Source organism: Callionymus lyra, chromosome 2, assembly GCF_982586985.1.
Source record: "Callionymus lyra chromosome 2, fCalLyr1.hap1.1, whole genome shotgun sequence".
Lineage (NCBI taxonomy): Eukaryota > Metazoa > Chordata > Actinopteri > Syngnathiformes > Callionymidae > Callionymus > Callionymus lyra.
This window is the reverse complement of record NC_141819.1, coordinates 36,846,835-36,871,648: the sequence shown is the minus strand read 5'-3', so window position 1 is coordinate 36,871,648 and position 24,814 is coordinate 36,846,835. Positions and strand designations below refer to the sequence as shown.

Genomic DNA, 24,814 nt, shown 5'->3' with positions numbered 1-24,814 from the left:
ACAGAAGACTAGTTAGACTAGAATTCAAACAGTAACATAATGAGTTACAATTCAAAAATGTAGATGAAAATAAAGACACTGGGTATCACAAGAATCATCTTCCACTAACCAGAATAGGGTGAACTAACTTCTACGACTAGACGAGGTGTTAAAATATCTACATTGTAGAAATTAAAATATTTAATACCACAAGAATACTTTTGTCACAACTGGTCAGAACACATCGTGAGTTTGCAGGTGAAGTAGAAATGACTCGTAGGAGACTCGGAGGTCCAGTTATGACTTTTATTCTTTTGAAAGAAGCAACAGAAGTCGGTCGGAGCTGATCATGGACTGTACACAGACACGAGTCAGAGGTTACACAACCCAAATCAACACACAGACACACACAAGTCACGTCGCGTCAGCAGCGTCCAGGAGGAAAGTCCACCAAACATCTTGACACATCGTTGACGGGCGAGTTCCATCGTGTGACGACTGGTGAGTCGATCGAACGGACATGACGTGTTCGGGCCATTGAAGGTGATTTGATGAAGTTTTATCTTTAAAATGTCAACATTTCCAGGTCGACTCAAATCCTTGTCAGACACAGGCTAGTTAACACACGTTTAATTTTAGTTGAACAATCAAATGTTTTTGTTTGGACCACTATACCGTAATACCATGAATAGATGGCAATACGTTTCGGGAAACATCCATAGCATCAAACGCTCAATTTAAAAAAAATCTGAACTTTGGCAACAAGTCCTGGTGTCAACCAATCACAGCGCAGATCCACTGGAAGGAAATTCAGAATAAAAAAAAGAATAAAACTTACCGAGCTGATGGCTCTGATGGACCCACAGACGTCCAACATCTTACTCATTTTCTTCCAAACTTCCACATTTGATAAAGCTACAATCTTGCATCTCTCATCCACCATTTTGACAGACCACTAACTTTAGACCCTCCTGCAGATTGACCTACGTTTAGGTAGAGAAGCGCCAGAAACGAATGTCCGCTCTGTTGTTTTTTGGACATTTAGACCAGGAGAGTAGATTTAGGACAACATACTTCGATTTAGGATTTTTAGAAACATGTGGACGTGGTGTTTAGGGGCAAAAGCAACAAATACTTTTGCAACATTAACAGGTCAATTTTTTTTTCAATTGCCTTTCTGGCTCCCCCCACCGTTAGAATAGTGTAACTACAACAAGTCGAGTCAATTTGGATTGCTTTTCCCTTTCTGGAAGCTTCATACATTTTATAAATACATCAACCTTTACGGAAATAAAGAAAACCTCCGTCTCTGACGAGGATAAGCAGTTAGTGGTCAGGTTGGGTTGACCAAGGAACGTTAAAGTAAAGCACATCGTTAAAATAACAGGTTCAAAGGTCACGATTGTGAGACTATGACAATTTTACATAGTCTTGCTTTTATTCTCAGAGCCGACATTAAAACAACAAGCTAGAATTTAGAATTGTTCAGTTTATAGCTCATAGTGTACAGTAAAAATGATTAATAATTCATTTACTTATGAATCAGACATGTTTGCTCCGAGTCCACGGATGCACAGCTGCAAATCTAAGTTGATTAAATCTTTAATTTTTATTAAAAAGAAAACAATTTTTAACTCTCCTGAACTCTATGGTCAGATTCATAGAATGACTCGACACCTCGCTCTTCAATGGCCCTGACACAGCGTCAAGATTGATTGTTTCTTGAAAATAATCAGCTTATTCTCCTTCACAAGGACCGTCTATCCGGGGCAAACACACAATAAAACACACACGCGGTAAAAGAAGCGTTTGGTCGACTGAACTTGGCTCAGCTTTCAACTCGTCATCTCACAGAGACCGTTAAGCAAAATAAAGCCATGGACTTGAGGAGCTGGTGGAAGTGACGTGTGTGGCGTTGTTCACCGAAAACACCATATTGTTTTAAAAAAAGAAAAACTGTAGATAAATATAACGCTGCTTCACACAGCATGAGGAAAACCACTTTTATTGTGTAGTAAAATAAAAAAAATTACATTTAGAACGTGTTTGATTGTGCACTTGACGGAGTTCAATGAAAAGGTCAAAGGTCGGCCAAACGTGGAAGAAGCATGCGGACGTTCCTTATCTGCTAATTTCTAAAATTCCTACGGCACGGAAAAAGTTTAGTGGGAACCATGATGATCACGGTAAAGCTAAGGTATCCTGCCAACGTTCCCTTGCTCTGACCGTCCGATTCAACTCCTGCCAAGTGAGTCACCGTCAAAAACATCCCAAAATGTGACGTCCATGGTTTGATCACCGACAATGACAGCGCCTTCACAAAGCATAACACAGCAGCCAGGAAGATATCCATCTTTAAATTACCCCCCCGCCCATATATAGCTCAAATCTTCTGTTGAGTTAAAAAATTATATCTGAAATAAATCCAAAAAAGAAAAACCTTATACTGTACACAGGTTACCTGACTACACATATAACAAAAGAAAGTTCAGATATTTATACCTTTGAGGGTTCACCGATTAAATCTAGTCATGTACAGAGTCACACAATCTTTTTATACAACAGAATTGTCAATAAATAAAAATAGAATGTTCAGTCTAACGCTGCTGTCCCGGGAACAACAGGATTCCGACGACACAAGGAAAACACCAAATTCCCTTTAAGATATATACTATTGATTTTAAATGACACTTTGTACACTTTGTTTTGTTCTGAAGGGAGACCAGGACATCGACCTGTGGTCACTGCAGCTGCCCGGCCGCTGGGTTCTTTAAAACACTGTTAGAATCATCTGTGGATTCTAAGACGCTGTCATACAACCTACAGCTCAACTAGCATTAGCTTGTGGACCGAACACCTGGCATTACCTACTGAGATGCTTTTAAACTTTGTTTCTATCCGCAAAAAAAAGGTATTTCTAAGCCACCTTTCTTAAAAATATTTTGTTAGAATACTGCAAACATTTTGTTAACCGAGGTACTTGTTATCAAAACGTGGGCTTTATATTTCAACTACAAGAAGAATTAATCTGAGCTTTTACTGTGGTGTAACTTAAGGCATAGCTCAGGAGCCATGTTAAGATTCATCCCTGAACTTTCAAGTGACGTCGTTGCTATTCATGCTAACCGTTAGCCAAGTAGATGCAGCGCCTATCAAGCTAAAATGGTAATGAAAAACATAAAAAAAGGCCATTAATCAACGTTTGAGGATTTTGTTATACACTTTAAAATATTGCAATATTGAGAACCCTTTAGGACTTACGCTTCAATATGTAGCTTTGAAATTTTATTTTTAAGAGCTAGCTGTTGATGCTAGCAGCAACTCCAAGAAAAGCTAACTAGCAACACAGCAGGTAGTAAAAGAAAATGAACAATAAAAAACAACTTATATGTATGAGTAGTTATTTATTATATAACTATTTAATAAATAATTTATTTCATGTCTAACATGTATTACACCAGTAATTAAATAGCAACAAAAAAAAAAAAATGACAGTTTACTGTGTCCAGTTATTATGATAAAAATGAGATGCTTGTGTCATAGTCAATTGTAATTTAATTCTTAAAACATTTCATAGGTTTAAGAGTATATTTTGTCAAAAATAGCTGTCATTTGTATCATTGTTGGTTCAGCTTTGATAGTTGGTCACATGACCGGCCTCAGACCAATCACAGACCAGTATGTTGTGGAGCCTAACTAGAGCGCAGAGGTGAACCAATCAGGTTGAGGACGACACGATAATGGCGAGCGATTGTATTTGAGGCATCGGACGGGTCAGGCAGCTGCAGCGCTCACATCACCAGAGGAGGTAAGAGACAGAGGAAGAACCCCGGGCGTGGAACTGCAGCAATGTTATGGAATCATTACAAATACAAGAATTACTTGACCTCAAACAGTTAGACGATGCTTTTATGCAGGTGACAGAATACTGCTGGGAGGACCGGTCCGGCCCAGAAGAGAGACAACAAGAGTCCGTCCGCCGGCGTCAGTCCGTTGCCGCTTGATTCACTCCGGATTTTCCAGCAGTCGTGGGTTAATTGTCTGCCAGGTATTTACCTTAAGAGAGAAGCATTATTTCAATCACACAGCAGCAGATATTGAAACCTGAGTGACATTTCCAGATCCTTTTGAATCGCTAGGTTTAAGCAGCTCCTCAAAAAGAATCAAGAACCAGACCCACCTGCAGCAAACCTCTTCTTGATGAGGGAGAACCGGTACCCGGGCCCGGCCAGTTCAATGTCGCAGCCTGATAAGTTGCTGCCTTCGCTGGTGAACTGAAGCGCCAGTGGAGCCGGTTTACTGGGACCTTCGCTCAGCTGGAACCGTGCTAGCAACGAGCCCACACCTGAGGGAGAAGGATGAGAGCAGTATGTAGCAAGAAGAGAATAACTGAGTGAATGATTTAGTGTAATGAGAATCAAACCAGCAGTAAATGAGCAAAAGGCCTCGAACACACGAGTTTTAAAATCTACATCTTGGTAGGAGCCGCTGTTGAACAGCAGGGGGCGGTGTTGCTCCTGACCAGGACAATCTAGAACCAGTTCTCCTCAAGAACAGGTTCATCTACATTCAAGTCTCGGTTCAAATGAGAAGATAAACATCACGCAGCTCACACACGAGGCACCACCATGAAGGAATTCTTCAAAAGTCCAGAAACGTTGTGTTCTGTCCTGGATCACACGTGAGAAGATGTATCTGGTTGGCCAGTGACGATTAAAACTACATTTATATAAAATCTTAAATATTCGAAAAAATGATTTTTATGACATGAAAAAATGAATATATAAGCAAATATTTTTAGTATAACCCTAAATAATGTTGAAAAACATTTAAAATGTATAAAATTTATAATCATATATATATATTTTAATCGAATAGGTCATAAAACATTTTTTTACAATATAATTAATCTATTGAAAAAAAACAAAATTATATAAGTCACTGATTCATTAATTAAACTATAATGATTATTATGAAACAACAAAATATTTTTTGCGTGAAATCTTTGCATTTTGATTTTGTATCCTTTTTCCTCCGAAATAAAAAAAAGGATCTTATCACCAAAAGGTACATCATAAAATCTGAAAAAAAATACTATAAAATACATAGAAAGTATATTTAATGTACTTCTAGATTCCATACTATTTAACAAGGAATGAAAAAATTTAAGTTTATTATTAGATCAAACATTTTTTCTGCTAATTCGTGACGTCACTCACCTCCGTTCTCTGATTTCTGTGAGATGTCCGGAATCTTCCAGAGGATTCTTTGCTGCTCTGAGTTCCTGTTAAGGACAGAAAATATTGATACATCGATATATTGAAATTATTTTTCACAATTTTGTATCTATATTTAACAGCTATGCATCTTTATTCTTTTATGATTTATATTTCAGTGTTTATGAAACAAAGTCATTAGACTATTATTATTGACAATGACCATGACCATATTTATGTTTGTTCATTCTTGTGTTGCAGTTGAACTTCTGGCCTCTATGTGGCAGCAACTATTATGTTTTTTGCAGCGAGAGTAGAGATCCCGGCGATGACTGAGGACGAGAGGATACAGTCGACTCCAGCTGCTTTTATAGTTGATGTTTGGACATATTTTGGTTTCAAAACAAATGAAATCAGTTACGACTTCATCAAGAGTCATGTGATCTGTAAATTCTGCAACACCAGAGTCAAGTACTCGACAATACTACAAATATATGCTTTAATTATGTTCCTAAAGTTTGCGATGTACACCCATTGCTTCAAGTAAATATAGTTTTAAAATGGCAGAGTGAAAGTAACTACCAGACAGCAGGCGGCAAAACAGCCTGAAGCTTGGACACTCCTCCGTCCACGGGAACCAGGAACTGGACGTTGTTCAGAGCCATGGGCGACGACATGGCGGCTCCGTTGTACTTGTAGTCTATTCTCAAGTCTGTGCTGGTGGGCTCGCACCGCCAGCTCACCGCCAGGTTAAGAGGGGTGGACTGCAGACCCTGCACCGACACCTGCACACACACACATGAGCTTCATCAGAGCTACTGAACAAACAAAAAAGGAGATCCAGGGGGCGCATGTGAGCTCACCTGATACTTCAGCATGTCCACGTTGTAGTACGTCGCCTGTGGCTTCTGCTCGGCCACCTTCTTCAGGTGAGTGATAAGGTTTGGCATGTTGACCCAGAAGTCCTTGGCGTCAGCCTTGGCCTTTGTAGTTGTATCGCTGGTGAGGAGAGAAATTCATGTCATTCATTCAACTTCCTGTTTACTCCTCAATAATTCAACCTAAGACATGTCAAATTCTCCTATGATTAAAAGCTTTGAATTTAAATTTCTAAGTGATTTCTTTGCCATCTTACGAACACTACTCCTCCTTGAACTGTTCTTTTTCTAGGCACTTTTTAGAAGCTTCACAGTTTCAGACAAAAACAAGAGGATAGCAAGCCATTATTTTGAGTGGAGGGCTGAACAATATATTGTTAACGACAAAGTTTAAGAAACATTAAAGTCAGTTTTGTCAAGTTTTGGACTGGACTATAGCATTGAATGAAATAAATGAATAATTACACAGTCATGGTTGCACATGCTGCAACATGGTGTTATGACACAGAAAGAGAGGCAGGATGTGGTGTTTTAGTCTGTGGGTTTGTGTGTTTACCAGCAGAGCAGCTGAGGGTTAGGCAGCACATGCTCCAGTCGACTGTAGTTGGTTATGCTGAAGGTTAGCACGGCGGGGGAGGGGTTATTGGCAAAGTGCCGCGTGATGCCCGCCGGAAATGACAAAACCATCTCACCTATGATCTTCACTACACATCTGGGGGAGAGAAGAAGTTGGAATAGTGTTAAAACACGTGATTTTTCAAGAAATACTTATACATTATCATTATTAATACACTATCTTTATATACTTAGTGTTTAGCGAAAATTATGCAATTAAGAAAAACTATACACGGCAGCATTAGTTAGACCATAAAAAGTATATACATTATATCTACTACAATATTAACAGTAAAAAATATATCAATTTATTGAGTTATAATTTGTAGTAAAGCATTTCAATAAAATAAAAAATACAACAGCATGTTACTCATATCTTAACCATTGTTTTGTAACGTATTTTTGGGCGTTCAATGCAACACCTGTTAACCCATCTATATCCATAGATTAGTACAGACCTGGGTGGCCACATGCGGCCCTTTGACTGTATTTATGCGGCCCTCGTAATGTCAAAGTATGATCATGTATAAATGGTTCTAATGCATTAACAAATGTATTTTGTATTTATTATTAATTTACATTTTCACACTAATTTACTTTTTCCATCTTTTTTGTGTGTAATTTTTCGAGTATATATTAATCCCTCAAAACATTTTTTTAAGTTACTTGAAGAAATGTTTTTGAATGTTTAAAAAAAACCTCATATATATACAAGAATAAAATTGCAGCAAATGTCACGGCATAATGACGAATGTTTTTCTTTAGGGATTTTCTTTCTTTTTGCTTGACGGCCCCTGATAACATTCATGGAATTGAATGTGGCCCTTGAAGAATTATAATTGCCCACCCCTGGGTTAGTAGAATCATTGTATGAGTTTCAGGGTCTAAGGTAGACAGTAGCGACATAAAGTTTGGAATTGACTTCCTTGAACACCTGTATGATAGTGAGGTGACCTACTTGTTGGGGTCAGCCCCTTTAAAGACGGCGTTGACCGTTTCTGTGAAAGCAGCAGCCACAGGAAGTGTGTCCTGGGCCCCCATTGTCAGAGGACTGGGCCCTCTGGAGCACCCTGGATACACACACACACATATGTTTAAGACATGAAATCATTTCAAACTGGTCAAACAAATGGAACATGTTGATGAGAACATGGTGCACACGACTGTGATGGAACCACGTGATGGTGTTAGTACGGTGTGAGTGGAGGAGCTACATCAATACATTTCTCTCTGCTCTTTGACTGTGAGGTGACAGAAGATCTAAAGTTGTCAGTACCGCTACTTATGATCACACACAGGCCAGAGTAGCTGAGCAAAGAGGCAGGCAAAGATCAAGAGACTGCGCATGCTCATTTCACCACATGCCGTTAAAGCTGATTTGGCCCGTCAAGATCACAGAAGATCACAGGGCCCCAAGATCAAACCAAGACCCAAACGACCAGAAGGGAAGGAAGTGGCGACAAAAAAAGAGAGTCATGAAGATGGATGACTGAAAACGAAAAGCCATGTAGAGAAACCACAGCAGAGATGACGGCTGATGAAGGGGCTCAGCCAGAAGTTAGCGTGATGTCAGTGATGGAGGACTTGAGAAGGAAGTGGAGGAAAGACAGGAGGGCGAGAAGGAAAGAGGGAAGGAGGGCCAAGCTTGCACAGATGAGCCTCAAATACAGCGAGGACTTACCTTCAAAGGTTAAATAAAACTTCCCTCTGTCAAACCATACAAGGGATGGCTGGTCATTCTCTGTGGTGGGGGTTAAACGGGGTGAGGTGGATGGGGGGAGAGGGAGGAGGAAGAGGGATGGGGTGGTGTGAAGGGGGGAGGAGAGAAGGACAGAAGTGTGAGTTTCTTATGGAAGTCTGTTCACTTCATGGGTGAGGGAGGAGGAGGTCTAAATGGTGTCAAGATACACATGATTGACCGCTGCCGGATCTCAAAACATGATTAGATATTGATACTTTTGTTTCGCAACATTGGGCCAATAACAAAGAAAAGGAAGAAGCAAATTAGAGAAGTTCATTTGGGGAAATACGTTCAGGAACTTCAGGATTAGAGAATGAAACAATGAACATAAAAATAAACACAGTTCAGCAACACAATAGCTATAGGCTATCTTGCTAATTGCTAAATGGCAAATTAACTCACATTAAAACAGACCATTTCATTTTAAAAAACAAAACGTTTTTAATTATTGTTTTTACTAATGTATTTATTATTGTGTTTATTTTACCTAATTTCCTTTAGCATTATAAATATCATCATCATAAATAAATGTATACATATAGATATATTTATTAACATTTTTTGTTATTCTATAAAATATTTGTAATGTTTGCACTAATATATGGTGTATATACTGTATAGTTAATCTTTTTCTGAACTGCTGAAACAGCATTTCTCAAATGTGGAAAGAATAAATCAATCAACTCAAACATGATGGCGACTCATGTTTGAAACGGCTCAAAGAATGAACATCCCAGAGTGTGATGCCAGTCAGTACAAGACACAGTAGCCATGTCCCACACAAAGGAACATGTGACACAAATAAATAAGGAAACAGCAAAAAATACACCTATTCATTTTCTTATTTGCTTTGAATATGGACGACTTGACATTTTTTAAACAAGATAGTGGCGCTAGGTTGCTAGAACAATCGTCTTCAGAAGAATAGTGAAGATGCTCCAGGAAAGGATGCGGTAAAGATGAGTGACTGAATGGAATGTTTTGGTAGGACGAGTGCAGTTGTGTGTCAAGAGGGGGGACAAGGAAGGGTCATGGTTCTGATGCGAGGAGGGTGGGAGGAGTAGCCCAGAATGTTCCTGGCGGAGATTGGTTGGCCGCGTCATGCCGCTCCAGTTGTGCCGAGGTGATGGCATGAATACCAAACAGCTACCGCCCGTCTAGCTCTGCCTAATTTTCATGCCGCCAACGACCCAGTAAGTGGTTCTGATCCGAGAGTCGGCATGACGCCGTGAGTCAGGATTCGGACGAACAATATGGATTTCCAGAGAACACTGATTCACTCTGAGTAAAGGCATCTGGGAGGCGGTCGCATTGTACACAATGTGTCGCCAAGAGACAAGACAAGAGGGTTGCCATGGCGACAAGACGGCCACTGGAACACAGTCATAAAACAGAGAGAAAAGTCTTATGAGCGGGCAGATGGAGGTCACTCAAGCTTCCCGTACAAATGAAGGAAATTTATGCAGAAGATGAAACGTTGAGTGTCACAACCACTTTAGTCATAATTGATGTTAAAACAAGTTGCAAAACAAAAATAATGAGTGGGTGAGTAATAGACTGTGAGAGAGGGAGACACACACAGACCATAGTATCAGTCAAATCCAATAAAAAGTGTGAAAATATTTGGACAAGAAAGAGGTCTATGTATATTGTAAATACTTTTAGCTAAATTATAAGGAGGAAAAATTTAAAATAAAGTCCATGATTATTTTTCTGTTCTAGCTCACTGGAAATGCTAAACGCAGCTAAGCTAAACGCTGCTATGCTACACGCAGCTATGCTAAACACTGCTATGCTAATCTTGGTTGTAATAGGGAGTCAATGCACAAAACTAACAAATTCAGTTAAAGAGCTAACTATAAATGTATTATGTCACTACGGTTTATTTTACATGTAAACTAGTTAGCTGCTTACTGTAGCATCACTAGCACGATAAGCTAACAGGAGTAGGTGACATAAAAACTGTTGGTAATAGAGAACAAATCAATGTAACACAAAAAATAACTGCCCTAAAAAGCTGCTTTATTGAATAACAAATCAGAAACCAGAGTCTGGATTTAAGTAATAGCAAGTCAGGATTTAAAAAGATACACCTGGAGTTTTAATGACTATTATTGGATCAAACTGATATTGTGGTCTATGTTACACAACCAGAGATGGCTTTCCAAGTACTGTCTTGTCAAGTGTAGTGTGTACAAAAGTATACAAACATCCACGACAAAGTGAAATCTCTGGGCTCACATCTTCCCGGGCAGCGAGTCGACCATACCTGCAATTGACTCAAAGCGTCTCTCAAATGTGGGCAGCCTGCCTACAAAAGCGTCATCTTCTGACCAGACAACGAACAATGACACACAAATGGCAGGAGAAAACAAAAGAGAGCAAATTAAACCAGAAGCTCAGAGACAAACAAGCAAATTAATTTCATTTTGGTAGTTAAGTTGAAAACGGTGCGATCGAGCCGGGAAACCGTTCCAGACGCACGAAAATCAAAAATGAAAGAGCGAATGTAGGACTGGTTCCAGACACTCTGAGAACATGGAGAATAGAATCAATGGTTAGGTCTGAGTAGAGAGTGCACACACCTGACACGGACACAGAGAGTTCTTTACCCACGGTCGGCGTGGTGGCAGCGCTCATGGAGTTGGTGGAGGAGATGGAGGATGTGCTCTCTGCTCGCGCCAGCGGGGCCACGGGAGGGGGGCTGGCCGAGTGGACCGGCGGGCTGAATGGACGACTCTGAAATAAATAAAAACGGGTTGTATAAGTGCTCGTTATACAAGGAACACCTTTGTGAAAATAATAATAATTGAATATAAAGGCTTTTGAAATAAACTCAGAGAGAAAAAAATGGTCAGCAGCAGTAAACTTACTGCGTCTCCTATACTGGGTTTTCCTGGAGGGAGTTTTGGTCTTGTTGGAGGGCGGGGTGGAGGTGGAGGAGGGGTGGGGTTGGCAGATGGAGGTGTCGCAGGTCGCACTGGAGAGGAGGATCCTTTAAAACAAAAAAAGGGGAGAGAAAATGTAAGATTTTTCCTTAAAGGAAGAAAAGATTTTTAAAATTTAAATCTATTTTTTAGGATATAAATATTTAATTTAATAATTAGTATATTTAAAGGTTGAATTTTATTTTTTAACCCCCGTGTTGTCTCTGGGTCAAGGTGAACGACATCCCTGGTCTCGGTAAATACATATGCAGTGATTGAGGTTGTTAACCTTGACCCAGAGACAACACAAGGGATAAAACAAACACATTTGTTTTCAGGCTTTCGGCCACCTTGACCCTGAGATAGCACAAGGATTCAATAATTTTCAAAACATATTATTATTTGTTACACATAGAGTTTAAAATTCAAAAATACATTTTCTATATTCAATATTTTTTAAAGTGATGCCTTTTAAATTCAATATAAAATGTATAATATTTCCACCAGGCCGTATGAAAAAGTTACTGAGCTACTCTATCAAACTTTCAGCCAATCATGTGATTTGCAGACAATCACGTGACTTTCATCCACACCGAAACCTTTTGTATCCGACTCACCACTAGTTGTACCTCCAGTCGTTGACGTCGGTCCGGGTGATGAGACGACGGCCCGATATGTTGGGGGAGGCGGCGGGGGAGGCGTACTTCTGCTCCCCTGGCTCGCCTCTTTGGGTGAGGTGAGGGTTTCTGTCTGGTCCTCTTCGGATGGGGTCACTTCAGAGTTCTTGGTTTGATCGACGGCAGGCAGGACGAGGGGAGGCGGGGCGTGGCGTGGATGCTGCTCGGCGGGTGGAGACGCCGACGGAGGTGCGGGAGCAGTCGGGCTGCTGACCGGTGATTCCAGGGGAGGGAGAGTCGAAGCAGGCGGCGACACAGGCGGCGGAGAAGCGGGGAGTCTGTCTTCAGGTGTGGAAGGACCTGATGGGTGGGGAGGAGCGGCTTCTGAAGGAGGAGGGGATGTCGGCAGAGGAGGAGCTTCTTTTGGCGGAGGAGAAGGAAGACGTGGCGGTACTTGGTCTTCAGCGGGAGGTGGGGATGTAGGTAGAGGAGGTGCCGGAGATTCAGGGGGGGGCGGAGACGCCGGCAACGGGGGTGCCGGCTGCTCCGGTGGAGGCGGGGAGGAGGGCAACGGAGGCGGCAGGTCTTTCGGTGTCGGTGGCCGGTCAGGAGACTTATCGGAGAAGCAGACCCACGAGTCGCACGCGTCTGGCTCAAGAGCGCCGTCCTGCTCCGGTCCGAAAAGATCGTCCACGTCCGCGATGGAGGGCTTTCGGGCGAAGCTGTCGGCTTCAGTGGTGACTTCTGGAACAAAAAACAAAACAATTATGTTGACATTTTTCTGACATATTTTCCATTTTATATAGTACTTTCTAATCCTTATTTGCCCTTTTAACAAGTAACTTTATTTTTTATCTTTTTGTGTTTGTTTCCATGTTGTTGTTTTTTTGTCATTCAACAATTTAATACATTTTTATTGTATTTATGGTACTTCAAGAAAATATATAAAAACATTTCTTGGGTGGTCACAAAAAGTTAATTTATATTTAAAAAAAACAACTATTTTTCTAGTTTTATGTAAAAAGGAGCACAGGATAAAAGGCAAATTGTAAAAATAAACATTTATATACAAAACAAATTGGCAACATTACACTAGGAAAACAAAAAAGTAGAATAAGACATATTTAGTAACACAACTTTATGCAGCCAATAGAACAAATGTTTCATTAGTCACGCGTGTCGAGTCACAAATGAAACATTTGTTCACCGGAGGTGCCGGGTGCTAAAAGAGTACTTTATATATTGATGTGATTCCACGTTGATGGACAGGACTGATTCTTACCAGACTCCTCTGCATTCTGGGGGCTCGTCGTCAGAGGAGGTGTCGGAGCATTTTTGGGTGGAAGTGGAGGAGGAGCTGCAGAGAGAAAGTTCAGGTTCAAAAGTCTTTCTCAAACTGATAGTTGAACGATGATACGTTAGTGAGTGAAGGGAGAGACGGAATCCTTCATTGACAACTTGATTGACAGGTACCCTTCACCAACACACCCATGCATGGAGGTAAACACAACTCAAATCAACATGGATGCAGCAGGTGATGAAATGATGGGGAAATGAAAGATTTTTGCTCGAGATCTGTCGGGAACAGGATGGTGCAGTCATTCCGAGGGCAGGCTCGTGACTTACTTCCTGTGGGGAAGGTCCTCGACAGAGAGGATCCGGGCTCTGACAGTGGAGCCCCCCAAACATCGCACTCAGATATTACCTCTGGGGTCAGGGGAGACAGAACAGGCCCAGTCAGGAGAAAATGTTTTTATAATAATAAAATAAAATGTACATAGCACTGGAATATCACACTTGTTCCACTCAAAGAAAAGCGTTTTCTTCCCTCCATTTCCATCTCACTTTATGTCCAACATTAGGTCCAATTGTGTTGATGATTACCGCCTTAAATGTGTTTCATATTGAAAAAAAAAAAAACGTGATTTTCTGCAAAGAAAATGTATTCATTTTATCTCGCTCCCGATAAAGACCTCAGCGTCAACTCCCGGTCCTCCAGATCTACCGGTTGTCATCTCAACTTCCTGGAACTACGAGGAGCCTTTAAACACATCAGTGAACACACCTTCAAACTGAGCTGACGTTAGTGGAGCCTGGCAGGGGAGTTACATAACACATAAGAGCGTTCTGCTCTCTGTGTTTGACAAAATATCCTACGAGACCGGAGGAGAGGGGACGACAACTGGATATGCATGCTGATGAGACTCGCTGAGAAAACTATCAACTTTGACCTCAGCCAGGACTGAAGACACAGACAAAGACAGAGAGAGAGAGGTCAGACGCTTGGAGAAAACGAGAGAAAAGAGTGCAGAAACATAGAGACAAAGACACACACACACAGCGGACAGGAACATAGAGAAAAAGACAGAAAGAGGAATAAAAGACACATATATGGACACATTGAAAGAGACATAGAGACACACAGAGAGAGAGAGAGGGGAGATACAGAGTGATGAAGACGCAGGGAAATAGGACAGAGACATAGAGACAAATACAGAAACAGAGATACAGGAAGAGAAAGGGAGGACAAAGACATAGAGACAACGACAGAGAGAGAGGACAGAAACAGAGACACAGGAAGAGAAAGAGAGGACAGAGACAAAGACAGAGAGAGGACAGAGACATAGAGACACAGACAGAGAGAGAGGACAGAGACCTAGAGACAAAGACAGAGAGAGAGGACAGAAACATAGAGACAAAGACAGAGAGAGGACAGAGACATAGAGACACAGACAGAGAGAGGACAGATACATATAGACACAGACAGAGAGAGGACAAAGACAGAGAGAGAGGACAGAGACATTGAGACAAAGACAGATAGAGGGGACAAAGACATAGAGACAAAGACAGAGAGAGGACAGAGACATATAGACACAGACAGAGAGAGGACAAAGACAGAGAGAGAGGACAGAGACATTGAGACAAAGACAGATAGAGAGGACAAAGACAGAGACAAAGACAGAGAGAGGACAGAGACATATAGACACAGACAGAGAGAGGACAGAGACATAGAGACAAAGACAGAGAGAGGACAGAGACATATAGACACAGACAGAGAGAGAGGACAGAAACAGAGACATAAAGACAAAGACAGGGAGGGAGAGAAAAATTGAGAAATAATGTGAAAAGAAGAGAATATCTGACGTGGCAGCAACACTTTACCTTGGAGAGTGTAAGAGAGAGAATGGTTGCTGATAACAACCGTCAACACAAACATGTGGATCTACAAGGACAGAAGAACAACATGATGGCAGCAGAGCGGAGGATGTTACCTTCTGTCTTTTCATCTCCAAAGGCGGTTTCCAGAGGAGGCCCAAATAATGCTGTGCTGTCTTCAGGGAACGCTGCTTGTTGACTGCAACAACAAAAGAAGCATTTCTTTGAAAAATAAACACTGAAAGAAGTTTAGAGAGCACGTTGTTTGATCACAAGATGCTGAGGTTGCTGGTTTCAGTCTCACTAAAGGATTTTATTCTGTGAAGCTTCACAAATATAACAATAGACAACTCTGTTCTATTTAACTGATTATATAGGACAAGAAAAACAAGGCCGTTGACAAGAGCACACTCAGTGATTTCACAGTTTAATTAACAAAAACATAAAACATCATTCCATGATTTTTTATTTGATAAATAAAAGAAAAATGGTTCATGTGAAAGGCAATATATCCTTGAAAATTAAAGCCTACTAGTCTTTACTATGTTCTGATTTTATCCTAATACTTTACGTAAGTATACATTTTTTCATTGAACTAACATTTATTTTAAGTTATTCATGTTGTTTGGTATCATTAATTATCCTTGTAAAATAACTTTCTAGCAATTCCTATTTTTTGAAAACATTTAAAAAATATATATTTATTTTCCTTTTTTTTTTACCTACTTTAAAGATTTCCCTAAATTTCTTTTTGAACATTTTGCTTTTTAAATACGCTACGCGTTATTGATTTATATTAGACCTGTTTTTTTTAAGTTAACACTAAGTTTTATTCCAAAAATGTTCACAAGATTTAAGACATTTAAATAAAAGTCTTCCGCAAAATTCCCTTTTTTTACTACAAGCTTTTAAAACTAACAATGAATTAGTTTTAAACACATGTTTGCGACTAAAAACACTGTATGTCAACATCTGTAATGATGGTTATAAGTTGTGTCGGTGAGAAGATAAGGCTCATTACTGACCATTACATACTGTGTAATGTCAAACATTTCCATTTGCGCCATCAGGACGACAGAAGTATACCTGGGGGGCTGTGGTGCTGGGGCTGATGTGGGGGCCACAGGCCGGACGGCACGTCTTGGTCTGGCAATCTCTTCACCTGAAACCACATCAGGATTAAATGACAGGTGAGCCGATGGCGATATCTGACGGTTAGAAGGAAGTTTAGGGTGAATAGATGAGATACTTACTGGACGTATTTCTCTTTAACCCCTGTAAACAACAACACAAAATAACAAGCACATGTAAAACTGCTGGACTCTCACATTTTCACTCAATAAATCAAAATGACAGCATAAGAAAAACAGCTTAAGATGTGACCAGATCTGAGATTGTTAAATAAGGAATGCACGTTCACAATATGAGAGGTATTTTGTAATATTAATAATACGATAATATGAATGTATCAAACAAACGTTTGTTTGAAGTTAGAACTGAAAGGTCAAGGTTTAGTAACAGTTTCACTAATTTAATCTGTTAAATATTGGCAGGGTGTGCTTCAAGTTATTGAAAATATTGGGTCTAATATTTCATTTAAGGAAGAAAAATAGTTTAGAATACATTTGGCAAGAGATACTGAAATAAATATAAATAGAAAACTTCAGTGCTGCAGTGGTTTCTCTAACGTTTGTATGGTTTTATGAAAAAAAAGGAGTAATAAAATCCTGCTATTTTTCCCCCCTTTCTGTTGTTTAAAAATGTAAGTTTTGATGAATAAATTAAACAAAAATACTGAAAATGGGGAACTCTTAAATGACGAAACAAAGCAAAAATAAATCCACAGCCCACATTATGGTTATTGTCAAGTTACTGTTGCCATTCATCACAGCCACCATTGATTATCCACTAAAAGATCCAAATATCCAACAAGTCTTAAGAAACCCATATAAGGTTAATTCGATTGGATCCTAGGAAAAATAAAAAGCTGTGAAGCAAGCATGACAGACGTGAGCAGCATGAGGAGGAGGAGACAGAGGCAGAGAAGGGAAGCCACCGAAGTGAGACATCAAAGATGTCAAAAGTGCAGAGTTCTCCACCAGAAGTAAACAAGTAAACAAACCTGCCGCAGGAAAAGTCTTTTCATCTGAACTAGGGCAGCATCAGAACTCATTGTAGGATTCTTGAACCTCATATTTAGCCTTGTTTCACTTGTTATATCTTAGTGTGACTTTAACAAGTTTAAAAATAAACTTGACAACAGTAGATAAAGAATTGAAAGTGGTAAACAGGAAGTAGAAGTGAGAAGGAATGGAATTAGAAGAAGAATAAAGAGGAAGTATGAGAAGAAGAAGAAGACTTTGATGAAAGAGGAAGCAGAGGAGGAAGAAGAATATGAAAGAAGACGTAAACTGCAGAGGAATTTGAAGCAAAGAAGTAAACGTACAAGAAGAATAAGAAGATGCTGCTCTAGTTTCTCTTTACATCATCACCCAGACGTGTTTTCTCTAAAGCCCCCACAGAGAAGTCGGTTGACAAACTAGGCTAGTGACAGAGCAGGAGAAGGAGGAGAAGAAAGGAGGACACTTACCGGACTCCGTCTCTGTGACCAGCAAAAAGGAAGAGAGAAGAGATACCTGGTCAGAGAGTGACAAATCAGTAAAGCACACATCACATCAGTCAGAGGGGGGGCACCAGGAGGACGGGATACAAACCCATCAACACGTCTGTTCCACACCACTGTCTCACAAACTTGGACAGATTTTAGTGAAGGGGATATCTCAGAAAGGTGGAGACTCACAGAAGAATGACTTGCTCAAATTTATAACAAAGTGAAGTAAGATAAGATAAAATAAAATGATTTAGACTTAAAAACACGTCCAAGTCCAAAGAATTATTCATTATTCGGGGTCTTAAACATGGAGTTACTCGATCTTAAACATAAGTCGAGTCTGAGTTAAGATGCACAGGAAGAAGAACATACTCATGGGATGAAAAAGACCTCATAGTCAAATTAAATCACTTGCACAGCTATATCTAGATGAGAGTCGCTCAGTCATTCAGACAGGTTTAACTATACTCTTCTTCTGCATCTCCATGAAGTAAATGAAAAGTTGAACACCAGCGTTCAACAGACCTGATTGGTTAGAAGATGTATTTGAAGAAGAGATATCTTTGTGAGGAGAATTACGTTTAAAACTTGTAATAACAAACTTAGATGGAGATAGTGTGGGCTACAAGAGGGCAGATGTTTCAATATACAATGTTATTATACGATGTTTCAATGATACATCATTTAAATTATGATTTAAATGTTTGAATCATTCATGCTAACATATATAAGGTTATTTGTGCCAGGTTTTGGAAGCATTTTTATTTTAAACAGAAAGGAATCTTACTTAAATACTAAATTTAAGAGATTTTGTCTATGTTCTTCCAGCATTATTTTGGGTATAAATTGTGTAGATGAATATATGTGGGGCTCGAGAATAACCTGAGTCACATCCCACAGCAACAAACTCATTCAGACATAAATGTGAGGCTCAGAAACGCAGGCTCGATGTTGTCATCTAATGTTGGCGACTTGGTTTACAAAAAGCAACAACATGATGTGAGATCACCCTCGTCTACTCTCTGAAGGAATCTATCCATCTGCCAGCAGCGTCTCCCTCCATCCCTCCATCCCTCACCCCTGTTCCAGTTGTGCAGTGAGTCATGAGTGATTAGTGATGCAACTGTGGGGCGGGCCGTGATGGAGACTCCACGTCTCACTGGCGGCAGAGAGAGGTATAAGAGAGACGCAGACCAATCAGAGCCGGAGCTTGTGTGGACAGGAAGTGAGGCACACAGTGTGAACTGTGACCTGTGCTGTAAAGGATGAGCGTGATGTTTTAAATCCCCGGACTGCTCAGGAAAAACAAGAGGAAAAAAAGAGAAATCAAGATTTTCTCGTCATTTTCCAAATTTATCTCCAAAATAACGAAATATTGTACCTGGATATATGATCCGTATGGTTTAGATTCATATGTTACACATTGTATTTAGATATCCTCTTTTTTAAATTTTAAGTCCTACATCTTCAAAAGATGTAATTCTTTAAAGCATTAAGTAATTTTTGAGTAAGTAAATTCTACATTTTATAATAACCTCTTAATTTATGGACTGATAATTACTTTGTCTGTCAGTCACTAAAATACTGTGTATGTATAATTTATAATCAAATATAAAGAAAAATGAAGAACAGCATGTTCAAACACAACAGCAGGCAAAAATCTTACCGGACTCTTCTACAGATGTTAATGTCAAAACAGGCAGCAAAAAAAAAAAAAAAAAGAAGCAGAAAATGAGAGTTAGTACCAACCAGCTATAAAGTGGAGAAATAAACAAGTTTTTTTTTTTTTTTTTACAAAAAACATGCAACATGCAATGAAGGACAACAGCTATCCTACTTTAATTTATTAACACACTCACAGTCATGTTGAAAAAATAAAATGGAGTCAAACATTTTGGAACAAATATAAGGAGGTAAGCAATGAGAGTAAATAAACAACGTTTAAGTGGATTGTTGCTAATTTGTTATCAGTGTCACTCTCTTATAATTAAATTAATGTCAAATAATTATTCAAAGGTTCTTAAAAAAACAATTATTTGTGGTATAAGTTTTTCACTAGTACATGTTAAACTTCATTATCATTCATTTGTGATGGTGATACTAGAAGAACCCGAATGTTGACAGTGCAGCTTTTCTAAGACTTTATCCGAGTCAGGAGTCTCTGCGATGAGCAAATGTCTGACGGCTGTTTGTTTGTTGTTGCTGGCAAACAGAAGACGCTCGTGAATATGCGAGCCTCAGGGCTGGACTCTACTGGATTCATTTAAAAGAACAATAACATGTGACACAAGTTGAAAGTGTTCAACGGAGTTCTAGGGGACGGTCGCCAAGGTTACGAAGGGTTACACAAAGTTGCCCTGGAGAGGAACAACTATGTGACACTCATAAATAAGCAGAGACGAGTGACTTTAGAACGTAATTTAAAATGGAGGAGATGTACGTTTTAGCCAAGTTTAGCAGAAGCTTTGCTCCAGAGATTCTCATTGCTGTATGGAAAAACGCTGATTCATTGTTGCAAACTTAAGGGAAGGCCAGATGCAAATTGACTAAAAAAAGCTAACAAGTTTACCTAACTATAGCTGCCCTACATCTATTTCTTTCAAAAAAGCTAATTTAAGCCTAAAGAAAATATATATAATGACTAGAATTTAAGGACATTTTTGCCATATTTAACTTGCCATATAAGCACTATTTCTTCGAATGAACTCCTAACACTTAAATTCTGATTAAATTCAGATGATTTAACAAAGTTTGTCTAAATTAGACTGAGATGCAAATCAATCTCTTTAACTACCAGAGAATTATGCGTCATATTAATTTGAGATAAAACACAAAAAAGAGATGCGTGTACGACAATGAAAACCATTTGTGATCAAACGCTCGAGAAGCTTCACACCTGATCAGGTGAACAGAGACAGTGAAGGTTCTGAGGTCAGACTGAATTATTAAAAGCAGCTCCGGTGACCAGCAGCCAACTCACACTGGTTTCTCTGGGCCCACTTTCCTACATGAATTATTCAGCCTGGACACCCAAGTCAATTACAGCAGTTCCCCTTTAATTTGTCCATGGAATTCTGATTGTTATCAAATTAAATGCAGAAAGTGCATGTCTTGTTATTATTTTCAAAAGTTCCTGCAGAGTTCTTTATATTTCTACTACATGTTTGTGTCTCAAAAAACTTTTCTTTGTCATGCACAGTTTTGAAAATGTATTTTACACCGTTTCTTAAAAATGATTGTTCTTTCAAGTATTGTTGTATCTAACAACAAATTATCTTAGCATAAAATTCGTATTCTCTCTTAAAAGGTACTACCTCACATTATTTTTACCTTGTGAGATTTTTCCAAGGGATCAATCAATTCCAATCATTATAATAATCAAAAGAACATAAATTAAATTCATGTTTTTTCTTTCCGTGCGGCCGAAAGCACATGCATTATGGAGCAAAGACCACTGATCTAAAGGACCAAACTGTCACTGCATGGAATTCTGTGTTTTAGATAAATATTTATAAATAAAAGGGTCCACACGGGAAAATAATCCTGCAAACTGGAGTCACCACGAAGTTAATCAGGTTCCAGGGATCTTCAAAGGAGGTAAACATAACATTTCCTTATCTATTCACGTTCAAATCCCGACTGTGGACACTTCTGACAAATGTCCTCCATGTGGACCTGCCTCAAGCACACGAGCGGGTGACTCACCATCGGAGAGGGCGACAGACTGATGTTGCCAATCGACGCCTTCAACTCCTCGAACGAAGGCGCAGCCGCCACACAGTCGGACGGCAGCGGCTTAATCTTGATTTTGAACTTCTTCCTGTGGTCCTCCTCTCCCTCCGACTCATCGGAGGAGAAGAAGTGCGTCTTGGGGCGTTGTTCAGGAGAGCGGTCAAGGAAAGGTTTTTATAGAATTATATCCTCACCGCTGATCTTCACAGCTCCTGGTTTAACATACTTTATTTTAAAACACTTTAAATTTCCTTTGCACAGTCACCAACATGTTCAGAAATATGATTCTATATCCAAAATAAATCTAGTGGATATGCTTTCCGTTTCTGGAATCTAAATTCCCAGGGGAAGTAAAAGAAGGATGATTTAAGTGCATTTAAAACTATCTTGACCACATGAGCCACCTTGATGTGGGTCCTTGACTACAACTTTGGTTGAAGAAAAATACTTTACATTGACTTTGCTTTTTGAATGAGTAATTGATTGTATGAAAGTTCACATAGTTCCTCCGCTGACCTACATTTTATTTTTATTTTTAAAAGCCTCATTAATTGTTGACGATTCAAACAGACCTACATCATATTTTAGCTCAGTAAAAATTTTAAAAGTGATTTCTCTTTTCTTCAATGAGGCCTTATGATTTGTCTGAATTAAAAATGTAACTGTAATATAATTATATAAAAAAAAAACAATACCAGTTTCTGATATATTAACTATTAGTTCAGTTCACTAGTCAAAGTATTGGTGGTTTTATTTTGGGGAGGAAAGGTCACGATAATGGTTTCTGACCACTGAGCAAGATAAAAACTTTGACCTCAGTCAACATACTTCTTTTATCTACAACCTACAAGAACCTACAAACTTAAATATAATCTTTACACCCTTTATGAGATATGAGGTTTTGGCGTAAGTATTGATCGGTTTTTAATTTGACCCCCTGACTGCTGCTCCAACTAGAATAGAGTGTCTTGTCAAAGACCCTTTTAAAACCGTGAGAGTGTTTAAACAATCTTGTACGTTCACATGTTTGACCAAAGACCCTCATTCGGATCACCCGGACAACAGCTGATGTAAGGGCAGTGCTCATCTGGGTCATGGTCTGTAAGGTCACAGTACATGTTCAACGACACTGAAGGATATCTCCTCCCTCCACCTCATCTTCTGGTCGGATGCTGTAACCCTCATCGTCCACCTCAGGAGAGTTCTGAAACAAGACAGCCGGACGTTGTAGAAACAAACGGTGAAGACAAAATGTATACCCAGCAGCTCAAATATGTGACCAAATGTGAAGGATTTCAATGCCCACGATGTAAGTATGACTACTAATAGTGTTAGTTAGAATCAATTGTTTCATTGGATTGTTATGTCGATCAAACTGTGAAACTCCCAGTGTGAACAGAGGAACTTCACAATGTAGTTGGTTCACACTGTTTTCATGAACATCTACCCCACCTTTAAGAGTTACATTTTAAGAAAGGGCTGCATATGGGAATAGTTGTGTTGGTTTTTGTCCACAGTCCAAAACATATAAAGGTTTATCAAGGACTGCTGTGTGTAGGCACATGTGTGTGAGAAGTTGTACGCCAAAATGCGACCTAAAAAAACTGTCCAAGGTGTCCTCCAGCTATCGCCCTTTTGTGCTTGGTTTCATAAAGTGAAACATTGATTGCAGAAAAACAAAAGTATTTTTAGCTTTATTTGTAAATGTTATACTAAACTAATTTCAATCTACTTGAGTTGTGTTTCTATCATCTTCCAAAGCCCTCCGGAGTTTAGCAAATAAGACCAGTTGAATTCATGGGCTTGATCTCTCGATCGTAACAACCTCCAGCAAACATCGCGTCAATAATGCATCGACTCTCAGACACCGACGTTGTCGGCTATTTTGGGTTGATTTGAAAACAGAGCAGCTATTTTTAGCCTGGTGGGGTGAAACAAAGTGGATACTTAAATATTGACTTACGTATCTTTCCCAGTCGATTTCTCCGTAGAAGCCGTTCGGGGCCCCGTTTGTTTTCCTCTGGGAACGAGCAGAGATGGTGACAGACAATGATGTTGGATCTACTCTACAACTGTTGCCACATTTGAGTACATACTATAAACACAATCATCACCAGTTCTCTCTGGGGTGCCACTAGTTTGAACTAATCTAGATATTTGCAACAGATAATGCAACTTTTAACCCACACTGATGAACATCTATGGACAAGGGACAAAAAGAGAGGCAAGCGAGACAGTGGCTCACATTTATGAATCATTCACTCAAATAATTATTTTTATAATATAACATTTTGTCCATGTTTGTGAAAACAAAACTGGTTTTGACTGCATGTTACCTGCATGTTTTCTTAATATAACCTTTATTTGCAGTGGTTTGATTTAAGTTCATTTGCCTTTAATGAACATTTGTTAACACACATCATATGTTTATTTAAACCTATTTCATATGTTTTTAGTATTTCCTATACCATCACACCATGTGAGCATGTAGCATGTTGTTTTCCTGTCCTGACACTTTCAAGGTTTGACATTTTATCTTATACATTTTGAAATTATCATTTTGTAATAAATAACCAATTAAATAATTAATATTTCATAAATTATATCAATATGTCATAAGAATATCTATATTTTTATATTATTATTATTATAATTATTGTTTTTTCCTTAAGTTTATTTCTTGCATAAGCAACCGAGTTGTAATTGTAATTCATCTTTTTATTTATATACGTAAATCACAGATCTTAAGTTGATGGAATTTTTCCAGTAAAATTTTCACGTAAAAAGTCAACTAATAGAAAGATGTTCCATACCAGATACAGTCATGAGATAACATTACATACATCCAACAATTTAGAGAAACTGCCGAGGAAAGAAATTCTCTTTAAATTGTCCCATGTCTATACATGTGTTCTACGGCACACTAGGACTACTTTTAGGTCTAGAATTTATACCGCTTCATCTTCCTGGGGTTCCTGGCAAGTAAGAAGAAGACAGAAGAGTTTGTAGGAAAATTACTGGATAGCATTTAAAAAAATGTGTACTAATCCGAAAACATCAGTCTAGTAAATAGTAGCGTTGTATAGAAAATGACATGATTGATTTACTCACTCCTACTTCTGTGTCGGGGGACCCCCTGTAAGAAGACAACAAATATATATATATCATTCAATATGTTAACAGTAAATGAAAAATAATAGAGCAATCCTGTTGCACTGGAGATAATTTAAATAAAATCCAAGTTATAATCCAGTTAAAGAACAATTGTTAAATGTAAAAAAAAAACAAATTTCAACTACTGTTAAAAGTGTATATTTATAGTGTTAACAAATAAATAAAAAA

The 24,814-nt window shown here is 39.0% G+C and overlaps 1 protein-coding gene across 6 annotated transcripts in view; it reads right to left on the bottom strand.

Moving 5' to 3' along the window:
• Positions 1 to 271: 271 nt before the first annotated feature.
• Positions 272 to 24,814, bottom strand: part of sgip1a (SH3GL interacting endocytic adaptor 1a) — a 61,180-nt gene continuing 36,637 nt past the window's right edge. The window contains exons 6-27 of one of the 6 annotated variants that reach the window (XM_087784949.1): positions 24,584 to 24,608; positions 23,436 to 23,492; positions 22,613 to 22,676; positions 21,446 to 21,618; positions 17,720 to 17,731; positions 16,383 to 16,404; positions 16,216 to 16,291; positions 15,246 to 15,328; positions 13,600 to 13,680; positions 13,256 to 13,330; positions 11,974 to 12,717; positions 11,303 to 11,424; positions 11,015 to 11,168; positions 10,699 to 10,758; positions 8,370 to 8,429; positions 7,647 to 7,758; positions 6,630 to 6,785; positions 6,059 to 6,194; positions 5,778 to 5,980; positions 5,199 to 5,263; positions 4,160 to 4,324; positions 272 to 4,035 (exon numbers count right to left, since the gene is read on the bottom strand). In XM_087784949.1, coding sequence (XP_087641075.1) covers positions 4,013 to 4,035; positions 4,160 to 4,324; positions 5,199 to 5,263; positions 5,778 to 5,980; positions 6,059 to 6,194; positions 6,630 to 6,785; positions 7,647 to 7,758; positions 8,370 to 8,429; positions 10,699 to 10,758; positions 11,015 to 11,168; positions 11,303 to 11,424; positions 11,974 to 12,717; positions 13,256 to 13,330; positions 13,600 to 13,680; positions 15,246 to 15,328; positions 16,216 to 16,291; positions 16,383 to 16,404; positions 17,720 to 17,731; positions 21,446 to 21,618; positions 22,613 to 22,676; positions 23,436 to 23,492; positions 24,584 to 24,608 — 2,668 coding nt within the window. In that variant the 3' untranslated portion in view covers positions 272 to 4,012. Of the gene's footprint in view, positions 4,036 to 4,159; positions 4,325 to 5,198; positions 5,264 to 5,777; positions 5,981 to 6,058; positions 6,195 to 6,629; positions 6,786 to 7,646; positions 7,759 to 8,369; positions 8,430 to 10,698; positions 10,759 to 11,014; positions 11,169 to 11,302; positions 11,425 to 11,973; positions 12,718 to 13,255; positions 13,331 to 13,599; positions 13,681 to 15,245; positions 15,329 to 16,215; positions 16,292 to 16,382; positions 16,405 to 17,719; positions 18,131 to 21,445; positions 21,619 to 22,612; positions 22,677 to 23,435; positions 23,493 to 24,583; positions 24,609 to 24,814 lie in introns of those variants that run through there. The other 5 variants (XM_087784944.1, XM_087784946.1, XM_087784947.1 and 2 more) reach the window with 5 other exon arrangements.